This window comes from Hypomesus transpacificus, chromosome 22 (genome assembly GCF_021917145.1).
Source record: "Hypomesus transpacificus isolate Combined female chromosome 22, fHypTra1, whole genome shotgun sequence".
Taxonomy (NCBI): domain Eukaryota; kingdom Metazoa; phylum Chordata; class Actinopteri; order Osmeriformes; family Osmeridae; genus Hypomesus; species Hypomesus transpacificus.
The window spans coordinates 7,950,633-7,962,775 of record NC_061081.1 but is presented as its reverse complement, the minus strand read 5'-3'; the positions used below and the strand labels follow the sequence as shown (position 1 = coordinate 7,962,775).

At 47.6% G+C, this 12,143-nt stretch overlaps 1 protein-coding gene across 7 annotated transcripts in view; it reads right to left on the bottom strand.

The window, feature by feature from the left end:
- Positions 1 to 12,143, bottom strand: part of ptpn13 (protein tyrosine phosphatase non-receptor type 13) — a 40,121-nt gene that overhangs the window by 21,078 nt on the left and 6,900 nt on the right. For all 7 annotated transcript variants that reach the window (XM_047044375.1, XM_047044377.1, XM_047044380.1 and 4 more), the window contains exons 3-7: positions 10,727 to 10,893; positions 9,945 to 10,010; positions 9,601 to 9,786; positions 9,062 to 9,155; positions 5,714 to 6,301 (exon numbers count right to left, since the gene is read on the bottom strand). In XM_047044375.1, the coding sequence (XP_046900331.1) occupies positions 5,714 to 6,301; positions 9,062 to 9,155; positions 9,601 to 9,786; positions 9,945 to 10,010; positions 10,727 to 10,893 (1,101 nt within the window). The remainder of the gene's footprint in view (positions 1 to 5,713; positions 6,302 to 9,061; positions 9,156 to 9,600; positions 9,787 to 9,944; positions 10,011 to 10,726; positions 10,894 to 12,143) is intronic.

Here is a 12,143-nt window from a genome sequence, read left to right as displayed (position 1 = left end):
CTATCTATCATTCTTGACTCCTTGTCCATCATAACAAAGACAGCGGTGCTGGTAAATCTCAGCCATCGCATCCCGTAATAATGTCGCCTGTACAGAAAGAACCAGATAGTCTGGCTTCTGTCTCAGTCGGAACTTCATAGCTTGAATACCTAAGTGACGACTCACTGTTCCAAACAGGTTTCACTCTCTTTCTCCAGTATTTTTCTTGTGTAAGCATTACAAACCAGCAGCCCTGGAAGCATCCAGTCATAGTGTATCATGGTGATAATGATGCCCAGTTAAACTGGTCTACCTGCGACTTGAAATAGCAGTATCAGTCTCACATCCGTGTCCTAACTCTGATTGAAAATTCATATGCGGAAGATAAGATATACAGTACCTTTATTATAAGAAACTTGAAATTCCCTTTAAAACCATGAGAAGCCACCTCTTACCTAGCTCTGCTTCAGGTTCCTGCTCAGCAGGTTCAAACTCCTGATTTGTCAACGCAAAGCTAGGGATTAATCCGTGTGTGTAAAATGACAATCCAGAAAGAGGGTGTAGGAAGGAAGGGACTACTGAGGTGAAGAAGGGGACTACTGAGGTCAAGAAGGGGACTACTGAGGTGAAGAAGGGGACTACTGAGGTGAAGAAGGGGACTACTGGGGTGAAGAAGAGGACTACTGAGGTGAAGAAGGGGACTACTGAGGTGAAGAAGGGGACTACTGAGGTGAAGAAGGGGACTACTGAGGTGAAGAAGAGGACTACTGAGGTGAAGAAGGGGACTACTGATGTGAAGAAGGGGACTACTGAGGTGAAGAAGGGGACTACTGAGGTGAAGAAGAGGACTACTGAGGTGAAGAAGGGGACTACTGAGGTGAAGAAGGGGACTACTGAGGTGAAGAAGAGGACTACTGAGGTGAAGAAGGGGACTACTGAGGTGAAGAAGGGGACTACTGAGGTGAAGAAGGGGACTACTGAGGTGAAGAAGAGGACTACTGAGATGAAGAAGGGGACTACTGGGGTGAAGAAGAGGACTACTGAGGTGAAGAAGGGGACTACTGGGGTGAAGAATAGGACTACTGAGGTGAAGAAGGGGACTGCAGACCGCGTTCTCTGACTTAGCACCCGCAATGTGCTGTGGCTGAGTTTCCACGACACTGGCCACTGCTGAGATCCTCCCTACCTCTCACCAGAACATGTCAGGTTTCAGATGCAGGGGGCATTTTCCTGTGGAGGGGGCAGGCAGGGTTCAGTGCAGTATCGGCCTGGTCCTCGATCCTACACGGATGGCTGTCAACGGTTCCTCTTTCACTTTAAAGACTGTTAATACTGATTATTCGATAACGTTTAAATCAATTGAATCAGCATGTTTGTTTTGGGTGAGCTGAGCCTATAGTCTGAGTCTTCATGACACATCCTTGTGGCAGCTGTAAGGGTTTGAATTCCGACCCGTCGTCCCCTTTAAAACAGAGCAGCTCTGTCTGCAGTCCTCCTAGGAGAAGGAGCAAGCAGGCCGTGGACACAGGTGCTTCCTGACTGCCTCCTCTCCTCTCTGCCTAGAACAGTCCAGTAGGACTATGTACAGCTGCTTGTGGACTCCTCTGTCTGTAGTGTGTGTGTTAGAGATATAGATTTCCAGAGAGAAAGTTTGAAGGCCATGGTAATACAGTCATCCATTATAATGAATAAAGTAGATGGGGAGAGGGTAGCTTCTCATTCAGGACATGGAGGAGAGGGTAGCTTCTCATTCAGGACATGGAGGAGAGGGTAGCTTCTCATTCAGGACATGGAGGAGAGGGTAGCTGCTCATTCAGGACATGGAGGAGAGGGTAGCTGCTCATTCAGGACATGGAGGAGAGGGTAGCTTCTCATTCAGGACATGGAGGAGAGGGTAGCTTCTCATTCAGGACATGGAGGAGAGGGTAGCTTCTCATTCAGGACATGGAGGAGAGGGTAGCTTCTCATTCAGGACATGGAGGAGAGGGTAGCTTCTCATTCAGGACATGGAGGAGAGGGTAACTGTTCATTCAGGACATGGCCCCTGGCCAGGGAAGGGGCGGCACGACCACAAGACACACCCCCGCTAATCTGGAATCGACGTTTTAACATTAGCTCAGTCTCTCGGCCAAAACACGGGAGCAGAGCAGTGAAAGAGGGAGGGAGGGAGAGAGAATGTGTGTGTGGGGGGGAGGGGGGAGGTACAAATTCCAGTTATATCCCATTCTTTGACCTGTTGTTTGAGGTTGATTATTGACCAAGAAAATACAAAATGCTTAGAAAATGGAGAAGACAAAAAGATTGATGAAGCAATTATAAGCGGATTCACAAGGATGGATCCTTTTGTGGAACTATTAACAAGCAGGAACACACGCTACACACATGCACACACCACAGAGAGAGAAAAGGAGCAACAGAGAGATGAAAGTGAAAGAAGGGAGAGAGAGAAACCAAACACAGGAAGAGAGATGAAGAGAGAGAGATGAAGAGAGAGAGATGAAGAGAGAGATGGAGAGATGAAGAGAGAGATGAAGGAGAGAGATGAAGAGAGAGATGAAGAGAGAGATGAAGGAGAGAGATGAAGGAGAGAGATGAAGAGAGAGATGAAGAGAGAGATGAAGAGAGAGATGAAGAGAGAGATGAAGAGAGAGATGAAGGAGAGAGATGAAGAGAGAGATGAAGAGAGAGATGAAGAGAGAGATGAAGGAGAGAAAAAGAAGACTGAAATGAGGGAGTGCGAGAGAAATCTCACACTCAGCATTTAGCCCCAAGACCTTATGGGTGTGCAGCGATCAACAGCGGAGCCCTATCCATTCAGCATTTACACTCTGCCAAACCCTCTCACTGTAAAAGTCACCTGACAAGCTCAAAGAAACAAGCTCTAGCAGTTTAACTGCGGGGGCTAACGTTCAACTCGTGCTGCAGTGTACCAAATCTGGTCCTGTCGAGACGGCATAGTCATGTTGCAGCCCTCGGGGGAAAGCAGAGAGGAGGCACCTCAGACACTCCCATTATTTATAGTCTGGTGGCCCGCTGAGAAGAGCTTCCCTCAGAAGCACACAGCAAGGGGATCATGGGAGCCCGCTCCAGCCCAGCACCTCCACAACCCTTTAGCATAAACAATAATTGAAAAAAGAATTGTAAAATATATATATATATATATATATATGACGAGGCTTTGAAACAACAACAAACTTCAAGTACCTTTCTGTCGTCGTCCCCCCCCCCCCCTGAATCCTTCCTTTGTGCTTTCACATCTACGGGAGGACTAGTGTCTGGGGCCAGAGGCAGGGTTTGTTCCTGTCCAGAACCCAGCTTAGCGAGGTCTACTGAGCTTATACAGCTGGTCACATGCAGGGTACTGGTACGTACAAACCAGCCATATAGCCAGATGAGAGACATTTTTGAACCACTTATATGCAACGCAGGTATGCATAGCAGACATTGCAAGAGAGAGCTTGACACGCCTCGGTGATAAATAACCTCTCACCCCTTCCTAACTGGCCCTCCACAGCTGGATGCTTTCACAAATAAACTCCTTGATTTGGAAAAATCCAGAAACATGCAGGTTCTCTTCCCCCCCCCCCCCGTCTCTGTAGCGACGCTTCGGAACAGATCCTGGCCCAGCCCACCCTGACCTAGCCCAGCCCCGAGCCATGTGACCTGCTTGCCAAGCACCGGAAAGTCCAATAACATTTGGAATTCCCTCATCCGCTACACATGACTCCACTTACAGAGCCACTCAGGGCCTGGGTGGAAACTCTGCCCTGATGGAAGCACCTTGGCACCAAAGGGGAGGGAGGAGGGGGGGAGGGGAGGGGAGGGGAGGAGGGAGGAGGGAGGGGGGAGGGAGGAAGGAGGGAGGAGGGGGGGGGGGGGAGGAGGGAGGGAGGAAGGAGGAGGGGGGAGGGAGGAGGGAGGGAGGGAGGGAGGGAGGGGGGGAGGAGGGGGGAGGGAGGGAGGAAGGAGGGAGGAGGGGGGAGAGAGGAGGGAGGAAGGGGGTTTAGAAGGAGTGAGTAGAGGTGCCCAGTCTCAACGCAGGACACCTGAGAGGATATCCACCACTGCTGCACCACCATTTCATGTCAATCTTTCAAAGCAGAAAACAAAAAGAAAAAATAAATACAACCCCCACCGCCCATCTCCCCCCCACTCCCCAAAAGAAAACAGTACAGAGAATTTCTGCCAAGTAACACATTTTACAGTCCCCCACAAATGGTCTGTGCTCAATTACCTCCATTCATACTGGAGCAGAATAGCTCTGGGGACAGAATACAAAAATATTTGGGTTTGGCCATTGTAGGCTTGGTGCCTGAGTCAGTCCTAATGGTCGTCGGCATTCCTTTGCGTCAGCATCGGTCTCTAATATCCATCCACTCTCTTCTTATCAGGTTGGGTGCTATGAGCAATGAGGGTCCACCCTCAACACAGGCAGGCAGGCACAAACAGGACCTAGTCTCTCCTTCTCCCCCTGGGACAGAAGCTTCTTTCCTCACAACACCCCCATATTCAATAAACCAGACAGATATAATCAGTAGAAAAAGGGGGGAAGGATGCAGGGGCGGAGCCTGGGAAGGAAAAGAATGCTTTTGGTTGGTGGCTCAGTCAGTCAGTGTTATAAATAGCCAGAGGAGCAGGAAGGCTGGAGCTGGGAGTGGAGGAGGAGGCCGAGTAGGAGGCAGAGGAGGGAGGAGGAGGAGGCAGAGGAGGATGGGGGATAGGAAGGCTGGGGTTTATTATAAGAGGCTGTTCATCCGTGCCTGGCTCCGTACACTCCCCATCTCCAGATGGCCGCCAGACAACAAGGATACAGGGGAGGACGTAAACATGCATGTGCCACATGTGACTCTGGAGCGCTTCTTAAATACTTTGAAAAGGCTACTTATCTGCTCAGGGTAGCTTACAGCTCTCGTGGTTGCCACACTGTCGATTTACTTTTGTGCTTGTGACATACAGTACATGTGTGTGTAGTGACTGATGCCTGGGTGCGCTCCTGTGCATCCGTGTGTGTGTGTGATGTGTGGGGGAGAGAGAGAATGAGACGAGAGCGAGACTAGGCCCTACGTGTGAGAGTTAACAGGCTAGAATTATCCCTCTCTCTAATTAGAAGCAGGCATTTGGAAACCGCTGCCACACTGACTCATGCTCGATGGCAAAATAAAGCTGCATATCCAGCACTCACTCCCACCAGGCTTCCCCGAATAGTAGCTAAACACACACACACACAAGTTTGTGTGCCATTCTTATGAGGAATGTAATCAATTCCATTCATAATCACGTCGTTTTTCCCAAACACTAACAAAAGTTAACGCAAACCCAAAATATTTGTTTCCAAGTTTTTTGTTTTGTTTTTCTTCTAGAGTTTTCTATTCTTGTAGGGACCAGAAGATGACCCCCCACCCCCACATAAAAACAACACACACTTCTCTCCTGCGGCAGGACATGATATCAGCAGTAATACAGTAGATATCTAGATATCTAGCAACGAGACTAGTCACCAGAAAGTCTGTGATGCTCTCTCTCATCCTCAACCCTACGGTCTCTTTCTGAGCCTCGAAGACATCCTCTAACCCTGGCAAATCCTCATAGCGAGAGTCAATCCTTTCACCTTAAAACATAGCAAAGATGTCTAAAGGGGACAGTGCATCGACAGTGTTTATCAGGCTTTTGGAGTTCCAACTCATCACCTCCATCTAAAGCACTGAACACATTCAGTCATCAAGCAGGTCCTTACCGTCCATGGCCTGCCGCAGCACCTGCAGCTTCCTCTGCCTCTCCTTCAGCCTGTCGTAGGCGCTGGTCACAGCCGAGCTCACCGACATGGCCGAGTGGTGGTGAGCCAGCCTCCTGCCCTCCAGACCCCCAAACTCAGAGGACCAGGACTCCCTGTCCCTGGAGAGGCGCGAGGCTGACTTGTGTCTGCCCGCCGAGCGCGTGCTGAGGACGCTGCTGCCCCGCCTGGCGTCCTCCAGGGCCCCGAAGCGCAACACGTCAGGGTCGATACGGGCCAGGTCCATGGAGGAGGCCCACGTTTTGCTGGTGACTTGGTAGGGAAGAGATCTGCGGTCCAGCTCCACTGGCCTGCCTCTCAGCTGGGGGTGCTGGTGTTGGTTCTGGTGGGGATAGAGCTCTGCGGAGGACTCGGAGCCCGGGTGGTAGTAGTCTGAAGGGGGGTACTGCGGGGCGGTCGCCCCCTCCTCGCCCCTCAGCAGGTCCTGGATGGGCAGGGAGCCCATGGAGCGACTCAGACCGCGGTTAAGGGAGGCCTGCTCCTGTGTTCTGGCCCGATAGCGCTCCAGCACCCTCGGGGCCGCACTCCTCCCTAACAGGGAACACACAGACACACCACATGAAGCTCCGTCTCAAATATAAGCTCAAAACATTCCCTCACTGTAGCAATGCTAACGTTCAAGAGATTGCGTTCCAAAATCTATTTGGGTTTCCGGAATGAGAGTAGTGGGGTATTAAAACTTTGATTTGAGCAGCGCAATTAAAGTTTGTTTTGTTGGAAAACACTAATCACAAACTTTCCCTTAGTTCTGCTACCGGTCCAGGATGATATGGCTATTAGACATGGCAATTTAATTGCTGTCCCTTATTGCCAGCTAACACACACACACACTCGAAGTACTCATAAATGGAAAATCGTTCATTCACAATAGCAGGCATGGTACATGAAAATGACACAAAATGACCCTATAGGTTACCTAGCGTCTCATGGAATGTGTGGAACACCGCAAGCATGTCCAGAAATACATGACCAGAGAAATAGGGGGCCTGAAAGTGCCACTGAGTGTTATTAATGCCACTCATTTGTAGAGTTACCCTACCATTGGAAAAGTGTCCAACCTGCCGTCTTATAAAGAGAGTACTGGAAGTACTCACATTTCTGAAACTATTTTCCTGTATAAGAAAAAAGAAAACTACAAAAACATTACATAGACTAGACTTTTAGTCCACCATTTCAGGCCATTACTTCATACCTAGCAGAAAAACCCTCCCCAACTTGTCCCCCAGAATATTAAGAGTCTGGTACTTTCAACAGAGTGCTCTCATGAATGTCCAGTAAACTTCTATATTGCCTTACCAGATCATCTTCACTTTCTGAGACAGTGAGAGCCCTTGTTTTCGGATCGAGAGAGAGGATGAGAGAGAGGGTGGGTGAGAGAGAGAGCCAGGGAAAGAGAGAGAAAGGATGATAGGTGCATATGTGTAGAGAGAGATGAAAGCATGAGTTGGAGAGGTAGGGAATTGGTAGCACAGGCCTATAAAACACTGCATGTGGTGATTTAACCTACAAAGCACATGCCGGGTCTTTATGGGGTAGCAACATCAAAGACAGACTTGTCTTTTAGGAACAAGGGAGGGTGGATTGGCAGGAGGTTGAAAGAGCAAAAAGTAAAGGTATAAATGAACATTCTCACTGCAAACAATCTCTCAAAACTTGCAGCTCGAGACTTATTTGCTGACAGTGGTGTGACTTAAGTGCAATGCAGACCATGAAATCATACCAAGGCTGAAGCTGCCAGCATCAAAATCATGACGAGCCACAGCGACTTAAAACAAAGAAACAACGGATGTACTCTTAAGTGGAAGAAAAGAAGAAAAACTCTTTGAGAACTGGCTAATTCTCTTTGCATGTACTTTCCCTAGGGCTGGGCAGACTGAACCTGAGGAACAAAGCACCAATACAGACTCCATAAGCCAGATTACCGACTGACTCTGAAATATGTATATGTAATCAATGCCATGCGCTGGTTATATAACCAGCCAGGCAGCCATGTTTTAATTTCTCCACCGTGGTCTCAAAAAGAAAAATGCTGCAGCTTTTCTCAAACCGCAGGGAAGATTTGGTCATATTTTCCTAAATTAAACCCTGTTCTGGTTTGCGGTGTGGCGCTTCTTGTCTTAGTGTTTTTTTGTTTTTTCTTCCTCTCAAAATAGCATTTTTTCCCCCCTCTGAGTTGGCAGGAATTGTCAGGGCTTCTTTTCCTCCGGAGTGAAGCCGGGGTCTGAGGAGCAGAGACTTCTCAGAGGAGCTCCAAGCCCAAGCCCAGAGGTGGATCCCATCTCCAACATCATGAAGAGGGAGGGAACCTTCTTGGACAGATCATTCCACTCCCTTCCTTCCCACTCATGGGGTGAACGTATGGCCTGATGTTCCAGTTCAGACTTTCCGATGCATGTACAGCTCTTGGTCATCTGTCATGACCCATTGTTGCTCGAATTAATGACTCATCTTAAGCCTCCATGAGTCATTCTGAAGGTGGCACTGGCTCAAATAAGTGGGAGTAAATAAGAAGAGAATACACCCATATCAAATGCTTGTATCTACAAAGCTGGTCTACTGGTTCTAACTTGCCTCCACTCTCTTGCCATTGGGCTTCTGTAGGGAGTTCTTTGTCCACACACACACACACACACTCAAATGGCATCCAGTTCACCTCAAACGGTTTATATTTATCATTTCTTCTTAACCATCATTTAATTATTAATTCCCACAAAAGGCTTCTCGTCACCCACTGTCACATTTTTCAAAGGCATTTTCCTCTTTCCTCCTCCCATAGCCTGACTGATCTCAAGTGGGCTTGTCTTTAGTCAGTGTTCTGTGGCCGATATATCACCCACATTCAAGTCATGGTGGTGGGGCCTGCTAAAACTTGCCCTTCTGTTTATATATATATATATATATAATTTTATTATTATTTTTTCCATTCGGGGAAAATGTGTCCAAACCTCTGATTGGTACTGTATACTGAATCACTTCCTTCGCACTGGGATATGGTGACCAATTTATACTTAATCAGAACGTGTAGAGAGCAATGATATGTGTTCCCTCCGCCAAAAAAGTAATCACATTGGCATTAGTTCATGTTCAAGCAGTTTGATGCCCATTGTTCGACAAACATGGATGAGTAAATCACTTTGGGTATAGCAACTGATAGGGGGTCTTTTTTGCAATAGGCCCCCTAACAGGCTGTAAAGGGACATCAGGCTTCCTGTGGAGGCTCACTGGGGTGGTCCTCCTGCCTCCAGGGAAGCCCCCCAGGCAGGAGGCTGAAGGGGGGACAGCTTGTGGTACCTAAGGGGAGGCCTTTTCCTCGAAGCCTGTCCCGAATCTCCTTACTCCGCTCTGGTAGAGATTCCCTCTCACTCTGTGACATCAGACCATCCAGCTGAGAGACAGAGAGAAGAAAGGCACAGTGGTATAAAAGGTGGGCAAAACAGGGAAGGGGAGGTGGGTAAATAGTCTTCAGGGTAGACAGACATATATAATCCTGTGCTGTGATGTTACACGTAATTGTGCACTTTTCTCATTTAGGTTTGAATAAATATCTGCCATTGAACATGTGTGGTTACAGAATCAAGCATTGTCATCAGGCAAGGACTTAAAACAACTAAGTGACAGTAAACATGCTGAAATGTTACGAGAACTAATTGCCTTGATAAGTTTAGTTCAGGTCATATCAATTATACTGAAAAGGACAGGATCATGAACTGGCCAGTCCAGTTGTCCAACCATGGATTTCCCTTTGTAGGGTATGAGTGTGTACCTGTGTGCGTGTGTGTATGTTTGTGTGTACATTTGTGTGTATGCCTGTGTGTGTGTGTGTGGTGTACCTGGGACAGACTGCCGAGCACCAGGCGGACCAGCTTCCTGATGTAGGAGAAGGAGGGCTCACAGCTGGAGCTGCGGATGTGAGTGCTGCAGGCGTCCAGGACGGTCCGCACCGACATGCGGCTCAGCGTGGTGTCGTCACACATGTTGAGCAGCATGCTGTTCAGGTGCTCCCCCAGCTTCATGGGCTGCCACAAACACACAACATGTCATTTTAGGGATTTTTGTTTTGACAATATCAAATTAGGCTGTGAGCATCTTTGGCCTACTGTTTTGGCAAAAGGTTTTTGTTGGACGGTTACACAAGAGCTACAAGTGACTCATAGGCTGGTGGTCCTAATCGTACCTGACTTTGAGGGATTTCATAATCGGCTCCCCAGAAGAGGGTCATCCCAAGTGAGTACATGTGCATCTGGAAAGAAAGGAGATGCATTAGAATGATACACAAATGGCTTCAGTGTAGATTGTGTGTAGTACAGTAGTAACAAAACAAAAAAAATAGCAGTAGAAAAAATATTCAGACTGTTCCAGTTGGAACTAATATTCAGACCGTTCCAGTTGGAACTAATATATAGACTGTTACAGTTGTATTTAATTAAATGAGGAGAAAACACCGGAAATGTCACATCTGCTGACACTTTGTCCTGTGCGGGGATAAACGGTTAGATTGTGTCTTATCTAAAATGTAAAAATAAAAACGTAGTGAACACAGTACCCCTACATGTTATGCTGGAGTGCTTTCAGTTAAACCCCAAAACATTTTTCCATTTTCCTTTCCTTAACAATTCTGCACCAGGCTGCCTCTAAGAAAATCACTTCCCCCTCAAAATTGGACTTGGGAAAGGAAAGAATAACTTTGGGGTTGCCAAAGAATGCAACATCGTCTTCAAGGTCTTTCAAGTGCAGCCCGACTCCACACTACCTTAAAGAGATACACACCCATTTTGACAACAGGGAAACGAGGGGAGGAGCGGTGAAATTCACTCGGTTCCAGAAAAATATACATGACTTTAAATGTTGATTGATGCTCGATGTCTGACGTCATTGGCACATTCAAGCATATTTGAGGCCCACAGAATCTAATGACAACAAGGTTGTGGGCGGCGGAGCGAGGCCGCTGTACCGTACCTTCTCGATGTCGGAGACGGAGGCCAGGGTGAGGCCTTCGAGGAGCTCCGGGGCCGTGAAGGCCCTCAGGTCCTGCTGGGTGACGTTCTCATCTGTGAAGGAGATGCTGCCTGAGGGCATGAGCAGCAGGGACCAGGGGGAGATGATGAAGCCCAGCGCTGCAGGGTCTGGGCAGGACACACACACACACACACTCTCGAGATTATTCTAAACAGTCAAGTCAAAGTGAACTTTATTGTCAATCAGACCGTGCAACAAGTAATTACACAGACGATCGAAATGTCTGTTTCCCCATATTGAAGAAACCCAGAGCAGTCTGTTACACAGAGCTTTGCATGGAAAAGGTCAGAAGGTCAGACGCAGCTCGTAGAGCTGTGTGGCACTCTTTACCTCCATTTTGACCAGCGGAGAACCAACTCCATGGAGTACACTGTCAATGTTTACAATTGTGGATAACACTGCACCGCCATAGATAACTGCACTGCACGTCTAGAGTTTGGCAATTTAAACTAACCGAAAGAAAAATACTTGTTCCTTCCCCATTGCAAAGTGACAGATGGAAACAGAAAGAGGGTATGAGTTATGCTCTTTTCCTCCGAAGCCACAGACCAGTGATTGGATTACAGAGAAGTTTAAAAATATAAACAAACGAATGTTTAAGCAGCGCTGCAAAATTCCATTCTTTGACGGATATTTCCTTGTGAGAGGAGAAACAAGGAAAACAGGGCTTGAGGCGCAAAATACTTCTCAGAGTAAATACAATCTCTTGTTGAGCACTTTGTGACCATTTTGCTGTTGGAAAGTTCTCTAACAATGTTTATAGATGTCATTGACACACTGATATGCCAGTACACAACACCGTTCCCTGAATCTAGAGCCCAATATTCTATATAATGGTAATGCTGCTCAATACTAAACTATGTCAACCAATCATCCATAAGACTATAGTACAACAGCTATGACAGACCCATAATAGAAATTAATAAAATAGAGAAAATAGTCAGTTGAAATGTATCCCATGCTCTCCTCAAACTTCCCCAGACAGCACAGAAATACACACATGCAACAGAGCAAGCCATCTGGGACATGCTCAGCTGGTGCATCCAGACAGACCATATCTTATTCGCTGTTATCTGTATTATCTGGGACGCCACACAGATGATCAGGCACAGAGCCAGGGTGGTGTCCTCTAAATAGAACCTCTCAGTTCATTTTAGATTGGCAAGGGCCATTATCAACGGGTGCAGAGCAAAGTGACTCTGGACGCAATTGGATAGAATGTCATCATGGTTTGGACAATGTCTCAACAGTGGTTCTGTGTCCAGTCATGGTATGAAACACGCCTCATATTAGACTGGCTCGGCGCTATCCAGGCCCATGGAAATCTGTCTGAATGGGAGGGTCTGCGCACGTTTCT